Raw genomic sequence first — 8,639 nt, 5'->3', positions numbered from 1 at the left:
TCCCCTAACAACAGGTAAGTAACTAAAAAACACGTACAATACAATAGCTTCAAGTCTTAACTACAAATGATGATAGATAAAGCCGAATCTGTGCTCGGGTGGGAAAGTGCTTGAGGGGTTTTAGCATCTGATACTCGCAAAAATTCCCTTAAAAGTAATTCCCTCGTTAGGAAGTGTACATCCCAAAAAAAGTCTCGGAACTTATTTACCCTATGACCCCTAAGAGTGACCAGCATCTAATTTCTCCTTACAAAATCACGCCAGGATTAAACATTATGGTAACGAGAATAAAGGAAATGATCACAAACTTAAAGAGCTGTTGATTGTTGAACAAATTCTCCTTGTCAGCACTTATGGAAATGTAGAAAAAATAGTATGGGGAATATGCATACTGATGTTAGGAAGTAAAGAGTTAAGAGAAGCAGAAGAGAGAAATAGGCCTCAGAGGTTGCTTTCAAATGAACAGCATCGGAAACGCGCGGAGTGGGAAGAGAATAAAAAATGTTGCCAAGGAAGTGATTGGCAATTTTTCAAGTCACAACTTATCGCCTTAGCTCTTCAAAGAGGAAACTGGATTGAAAAATCGAAAAAGGCGTCGACCATTTGCGCGAGTAGTTCCAACTTTTCCTTACAATAGATTTTAATAATTAATAGATTTTGATGTCGTATAAAACCTTTGTAGATGTAAAAGGATTATTGTGTCTTCTCATCATTTCACCCTGACATAACTGCGATATTTGCTAATCATCATTAGATTTAGCGCAACTTCGTTTCTTTTCTTAATTTTTTTCAGGTTAATCGCACGTTGTTTAAATGTCGTATTTTGAAATTTTGCATTTACTTTTTGAGTTGCAGACGCTTTACTGTCGGAGGGTGTTTACGAAACATGGCTGTAGCCGTCACTTTCGTTTTTCTTGCTGTGCTACAGGGAATTCAAGGTGAGAACTCTTAAGCAACAATACTATTATTGCACAATCAAGAACACGCGGGATGTCGAGAAAACACAGTCACGCTCTGCAAGCTCTTCGAGTGCTCTCGCAACACTGACGATCCAGATGGGTTTACCATGTTAAAGAAGCCGAGAAAATGTGTTTCATTACCCCTAAAGCATAACTGTAAACGCGTTTTACCCGAGAGAATAATTAATTCATCGTCTACTTTGTGATCAAGTCGCTGATTTTTAGCAAACACAATCAAAAGAGGGACGTAAAAACCAATCAAAGCGCTCGAGAGAGAATGAACAACAGAGAAGAACGACAATGAGTGAATTTATGGATTTCATAAGACTTTCAGGAAAATTCTTGAACGAAATGCCTATAAATTCATTGTTATCGATTCCTTGAAACGAAGAAAATAGGAACTTTTGTTTCTGTGACAGAGGTCTTGAGAAATTGTGGTTTTTTACTTTTGCTGCGTGTTTAATTTAAAGTTTACAACCTTTTAGTTCAACCACATACTTGCAATCTTATCAATCTTCTTGGTAACTGAATAATTGTTTCCCCAAATCGTTTAATTTTTAATTTGTACTCATTTTTATTGCGGGATTTCATACCAGTATAGGATTTACAGTGGTGTGTAGACTTAAACAATAAATTAGTCGACCACTCACATGAAGCGTGTTATGTAAAGTTGCGTTATAAAATGCTGTTCTTCATTTACATCATCACTGCGCATAAGCATCACACCTAACGAAAATTCCATCCTAACAGTATGAAAGAAGTTTGCGACCATCGACGTAAATAAACGGCCTAGCCCACCACGAGCGCCAATAGCACAGTGTTAGAACATTCGAAGTACTGATTGGATGGTCGTCGGTGTAGTGTATTAGGACAGCGGTAGTTCGCATATATATCCGGGAACCTAAAGTGTGTGCGAGAGCGGGAAAGTGAGGAGTAATTCATGTACTTCGTGTGCTCGGAATACATATTTTAGAGCTTCAATCAACAGGGCTTCCTTGCCAAACGAATTGAAATAAACCACTCTACCTTGCTCAATTTTTAATAGGAACTTAAAAACGTTTTTAAGTGTTTTGTCTTCGTTTAGTTTAGACGAGTTAAAGAGTTATGGCGTCCTCAAGTTTACATAGCAATTAAATATGCTTTGTATGATTCGTTGCATTTAAGTACAAATTATAGCGCCGCTGACACTATACCTAGGGCGCAGTTTCCCACGCCATGTGCATTGCTTGAGCGTTACTTGCAGTTTTCTTTTTCTTTTTGCTGTTTTTGCCGAGTTAGTTTAAGCGAAGAATTTTAGGCTGGGTAAGAAGCAATAACTTCGAATCTTCGCCAAATAGATCCTCAATTGCCATTCGTTGTGATTATCCTGTACATGAATACAAGGAATCTGGACACATAGAAGTTGTTGTGTCGTATTTATTTTGCCAAGCGTAGGTGGCCCCAACACGCTTTAATTAGCACTTTTGAAATAAATTTTTGCTGATTTGATTTAACTGATCTTTATTTTTAGATATTTTTAGTTTATTTATTCTTCAGAAGACCCCCATAAAAACCACTTAAAGTGATGCCAACCACTTCGAGTGATGGAGGTCTCCTCTTAAAATTTGGATTTCATTATTATTATTATTATTGTTGTTATTGTCATTATTATCATCATTATTAATATTATTTTTATTATCGTTATGATAAGGTCCAATTCTTGTTTCCTCTTCGAGATTTATTCCAATTTCCTTTTCTTTTCTACAACTTGAATTAACTTGATTTCAATACGTTTGAAATCGCCAAATTCATATTTTATTATAAAAATAACTTATTGCCCCCATTGCTTCTCAATCTTTTTGTGACGAATAGCCAAAATCACTACTATGACACCAGAACAACCAGTAATTATCGAACCCATTTGTGCCGTACAAATCTCAAGTAATTTACAATTCTCCAAGGTCCTAAAATTTGGAACTCTCTTCCTGTTTCAGTCACTTGTTCGTCAAACCTGTTTGGCTTTAAGACGAAAATGCAAGAGTTTTTATTTAAATAATCACTGAATTAGCCTAGCCGCACATTCGCAGCACTTTTTCTTTCCTTTATTTATTGTTGTAAGTGAGGTGGCTCTCCCATAAGCCCGGTGGCTTCCTGGGTCTCCTCGCCTATAAACGCTGTAAATAAATTTTTGTATTGTGTAAATAAGGCAAAGAAAGATAATAATGATGATAATGATGAAGAAGTATGCATTTTACAAATTTTTTTCCTTTACGAGGAAACAGAATGCAACCCAATGAAGATACTACAATAGCTGGAAAAAAGATATTAAAAAGATATTAAAATGTTTTTTTTTCGTTTTTTTCGCAAGGTAAATTTCAATCCACTATAACTAATTTTCTGACTTCCTTTGATTCTATTTCAGCCAACAAGCTTGGCAAACCATTCAGCATTCTTGATGGTTTGAAGGCAGTCTTACCGAGTGATGATAATATTAGTCCACTGTTTTACTCAGTGACAAAGTCCACGTTGTTAAAAAACGTACAGCATCAAACCACCAAGAGTGACATCACATATTTCGGTGACTTTATCCAGGTGACCTACCATCCAGATGAAAAGGATTTGATCAAACAATTCTTCGCCATTTGGCGTTTTGAGGACGAGATCCGTGACGCGGCAGCATTTACCTATCAACCGAGGTCAACTAACATGGATTCCTATGCCCAACTCCTTGGGATAACTCCTAGCAACATGGTGGGGAAATATTACGTTCTGGCACGTTATTGGAAAAGAATAAGCACAACCATCGTCACCAATTCAGAATTTTCAAATCTTGAGCCAACCTCCGTTTCCTCAGATGCGACAAGTGACGAGATAACAGCTCTTTTTTCAAAATACGGTACACATTACGTTTCCGGTTATGAGATGGGAGACTTTATTTACCAAGTATTTGTGTACGACCAAGAAATCGGTTCCGAGAAAGTCCGTAAATTCTTTCCCTTCGAAGATACTTCATTCAGCTTCGGTCCCAGAGGTTACTCTTTCCGCCCGTTTACCCAGCCAAGAGATGGCGAACAGGGGTATACTCTTGAAGCAGGAAAGATTTTGGCGGCGAGCGGTGATATGGCTTTGAAGAATATCCTACCGAAACTGAAGGACGATGTCTACAAAGTGAAGGAGAGCATCTTTATGTTTTTAGTAACACAAGCTTACCAGGACACTGACAACCTCAAGACATTAATCCCAATGGGCCTTTCCTTCAAAGGGATTATCAACACACTCTTCACGGCAGAATCACCTTCTAAGTCGAAGTGGAACGATGTACTATCTGCGACAATTTTCCAGAAATTTGGGGCAGCCAGTCACCCTAACTTTCCTTTGCTCATAGACCCTAATGTTGCTGGTTTTTATGGAAGTTTCAACCCGGATCTTGTCACATCCACCGCTACTAACTACGTCACCATAAGCCAAATGAGCTTTAAGCTGGACGATTTAGTCATTTCAGACCCTAAGTTCGTCACACATTTATTCATCTTTGCAGATGTCTTACAAATCAGCGCAACTGCCAAGCTGATGCTTCCCGGCTCAAAACAGATTTATCTTGTGTGCCGAGAGTTCTTGGCTTTATCCTCTGGTAACAAGGTCCCAGAAATAATTGTTGGATCCCATGAAAATTCTGAGCCTGTCGTTAAAATATTTGCCAAAACCTTTCGTGGAATATTGAAGCTCACCCAAACCAAGACCGGCACACATAACACTTACGCAAACGACTACGTATACAAGACTGTGAAAGACCAATCCAACCAATTTACAGTCAAAGTCGACAATACCAAGAAACTGCTCTACCCCGATAAGAAAACTGCAGCGGAACTGTACGACAGTGATGGAAAATCTCATGAAGCAAGGTGGGTCTACCAAAGCTTTGTGAACAGCTTAGAGCTAGCTGCGACTAGCGTACAAAGCATTTTGGCTGTCCGTTCCTCACCCAGTTTAGTTAACAGTGCGGGGAAAACAGCTGGCGAAAGTTTGAATTGGATTACAGAGACCCTTACGAATTCTTCACCCTTATCCCCCGACCTTGAGATGGTCCTTGGTCGTGCATTACTCTTAAGTAAGACCCAGCTGACAGAATACGCCAAGTCAAGACTCATTGTTCCCAGATTAACCTTCCTTCAATACAAACCGCTCTACAATAAACTACTGACAGCCGTTGCCAACTACGAAACCACCTACAAAACAGTCTCCACCGAAATACAACGTCGCAAACAGCTGGAGAAAATAACCACTTCTTTGCAAGAACTCAACAAAAATGTCAAAAGCTCTGGTACTTTCTTGGTCGCACAAGCTGAAGTGAATGCCAAGTACCAAGATGATGTTGCTAAAACTCAGCAAGCTCTCCATGACTTGGAGAAGGATCAAATCAACCGTAAAGAGGCTGAAGCACAATCGCTACTTCAGGAGATAATAAAAATACAAGACAAGGTCGAAAAGAAAGGAAAAGCGTTGGCTGCAGCAGTCCAACAGTACCTAACAGAGCAAATAATCTCAGCCATTTTCACTGTTGCTGAAGTCATCGGGTCGCTCTTTACCGGGGGCGTCGGCCTGGCAAATATCGATAAGAAACTGACAGGTATTATACGAATTGCGGAAAAGCTAAAGATTGTTGTCCAAATTATCGAGCAGGTTAATAAGCTTTATGCACTCGGCAGAAATATGAGGAATGATATTGGTACGGTCAACCGAGCCTTAGGTAACATTCCAAGTTCATCTATCAGTAAAGATAGTTTCCCATCAATGCAGGATTGGGAAGATTTTGAAAATGATGTCGTGTCGTATACAAGTACGTCGGGATTTTTACCGGAAAAGGTGGCTGCGGAGGCGTTGGATTTTCAGCGTGAGGCAAAACGTTTATCATCGAGAGGCAAGAGATACGTAAACATTGCTGCGAACGTAGCCGAAAGAAAATACAAACAAATACAGATTGAAATGCAGCGAGATCTTGCCAAGAGACAGAGCACTCGTTTAAGAAAACTCAAGACAACATTGACACAAACAGACCTCTCGGATAACGATGCTAAAACTACTGATCTCTTCGAAATCGGTAACATTATCAAAATGAAGGAGAATCAAGTACGTTCACAGCTCATCCAAACGTTTGTCACCATGGATGCCGCTTTGCAGTACCACTATCTTCAAAACCCAACGCTGGTAACAAGCTACGACACCATGGCCATTCAGGCAGCGGCCATTCGTCAGGTGCAATCGTCTATTCTAGCACTGGAAAATTTTCCCACAAGCCCTGTGAACCTAAAAGAGCCCATAAGATTCCCAGTTTCTAATGTGCCCGTCAAAGCTTTGCTATCTGAAGAAGGATACGCAATTAGAATTCCACTGACCTCTCTTCCTTTCCATGAGTATGTGCGAGTCCGTGTTGTGAAAATCGAAGTAAAAGCAGACAATATTGCACAGTCTAAAGATGACACTGCATATGTTCAAGCCACTGCTTTGGGTGACTCATTCGAAGACAGAGACCTTGATCGTAATCCCAAGTCCTTTACAAGCACACCCACTGAATATCGCTTTGTCTATAACATTAAAACGGGAAACCCAGTCGTGGAAGTCAACCCATCTCCAGACTTCGCTAACAAGTTTATAAAAATGACTCCTTTTGACACTTGGATCTTCCGTTTTCCAAAAGTTACCACCAACCAAGGAATCCAGTTCTCGACAGCGCTTACTACTCTCAGGATCAAATTCTTCGTGAATGTCATCTTCCACCCCCCAAAATCCACCAACAACGATCAACAGTTCGAGCGTCACCTCTCCGACGACGTGTTAGGAAGCAAAGAAAAGCTTTTTCAAGATTTGAGCGGTCGCTCATTAGTGCGTGAATGGGATGCCATTATGGCAGTAAGCGCCGAGCGCGTAAATCAACTTTGGAAGAATCAGTACGACAGTAAAACCAACGCTGGATTCGTTAAGAATATAGCAACCGAAAGATCTTTAGTCCAAGATACCAGAGGATCCAAACTCGAAACTAGAATCATGATGGATGTCGGTCCACCCGTTATTCAGTTTATTAGAAACAACCAAAACAGGGCAACTCTGAAAATCAAAATCAAAAAGGCGACTGTGGAGTACTGGGAGTTCATTAAGAGAAGTAAAGACAAGTATAATTACAATGAAACTGCAGCAGTTACAGACAAAACTGAGATAACTGGCACCATGAACTTACTTAAACTGGAGGGATCGCTCACAAAAGGCAAAGTAGTACTTGATCTAAGTAACGGTGTTTTCGATGTCATACAGTTACCTTTGACTGACACCCTGCAAGCAAACATCAGAACACAAATAGAGGTATACTTTAACACCAAGTTAAAATCAGAGAATTACGAATTGGCTCGAATAACTTACGAAGATAAGCTCACACCAGCCAGTCTTGTGCCAGACAAGTTCTACCTTGCCACGGGTGGATTCGAAACTGCCATTTCCGGCTACGGGACATTGTATATCTTTTTTAAAACACGTTCGGCAAAATCGATTGTAACAGATCAAACGAAAAAGGACTTTAACGACCCGCTTTCAATTGACCAGAAAATTATTCCCAATACATTTGAAGTTGCCTTGTTCATCAGTAATAGGGTGATCTTTGACGATATCATAAGAGAAGACATCAAAAAGAAATTCAAGTTTGGTGCCCACACAGAAGTTCTTCCAGGTCAATCGATATCACCAAATCAGCAAGCCGTATACGTAAAGGGAGACGATGGTGCATCACACAGTATTTATATGACTCTTAAATTTGATCGATATAAAGGGACATACCCTTATACCTTCGTTATGCCAGGAAACACCCTCACAGTTAAACCTTTAAGCAATGGGCAGAAACTTCAAGTGCACTGGATCAACAACAACTTGCAGTTATCCATCCCATACGTCACTTATCATTGTCCCGGGCGATTGTCAAGCTGTTATGACGTGACTAATTATAAGTCAGTTACCTTCAGCACCAATTACGTGAGAACCTTCAAGGCCTCCATTGACAAGGAATTGACGATATCGTATACAGAAGAGTCCACATCTGGATCCGCAAGTAGCGTATATCATTGGACTGATTTTTTCCGGGCCCAAACCTACACAACTGCGAGGAACACGATCACCAGCAATGTGGGCAACTACTTGTCAGGTCTGCAGTTCAACTTTCGAAGCATATCTGCATTTGCGCTCACTCAGGTTCTCTTCCCAAGCCAGAAAGTGTTTGTCTTGACGGAGGTCTACATTCCAGGCGACATGGTTATCCTTGGCACTGTTAATACCAAACCCACGGAAGCCTCCAAGTGATCAACAACAAGCTGAATTATGAAAATGTGAGCGAAAGGTAGTTTTCGTTATGGTTTTCAGTTCAAAAACCAAAGGTGCAAACTTAAGTTATTATCAGTTATCCAGAATAAAGGAGATGAACTGATCCCACGTTTGTGGTTTGATTTAAATTGTTCCTTTAAATTTCTGATCCATAAAAGAGAGCAGTGGGATAATTAATCGAGAAGGGGAGTCAAGGTATAGCTACAGAGGAGGGAGAGCACAACCGCAACGTCGATAAAAAGGGTTTCAAGGATTACAACAATTAATACGCTCGTAGTGCAGTTTTGCTCGAAGTCTTATAGCACTATGGAAGTTCGATAGATCTGTGTGAATTTTGACACA

General features: G+C 40.1%; 1 protein-coding gene across 1 annotated transcript; it reads left to right on the top strand.

The window, feature by feature from the left end:
• The first annotated feature begins 886 nt into the window (after nt 1-886).
• LOC136284213 (uncharacterized) lies at nt 887-8,367 on the top strand. Its single transcript, XM_066174063.1, has 2 exons — nt 887-938; nt 3,361-8,367. The coding sequence occupies exons 1-2, from the start codon at nt 887-889 to the stop codon at nt 8,274-8,276; spliced, it is 4,968 nt and encodes a 1,655-aa protein (XP_066030160.1). The 3' UTR covers nt 8,277-8,367.
• Nucleotides 8,368-8,639: the final 272 nt, after the last annotated feature.

This window comes from Pocillopora verrucosa, chromosome 11 (genome assembly GCF_036669915.1).
Source record: "Pocillopora verrucosa isolate sample1 chromosome 11, ASM3666991v2, whole genome shotgun sequence".
NCBI classification, from domain to species: domain Eukaryota; kingdom Metazoa; phylum Cnidaria; class Anthozoa; order Scleractinia; family Pocilloporidae; genus Pocillopora; species Pocillopora verrucosa.
Note: the sequence above shows the minus strand (reverse complement) of the source record. Positions and strands in the feature narration are given on the sequence as shown.

Coding starts and splice junctions, on each gene's coding strand:
- LOC136284213 (XM_066174063.1), top strand. CDS start 887: ATGGCTGTAGCCGTCACTTTCGTTTTTCTTGCTGTGCTACAGGGAATT. Junction 939..3,360: donor TGTGCTACAGGGAATTCAAG/GTGAGAACTCTT, acceptor ATTCTATTTCAG/CCAACAAGCTTGGCAAACCA.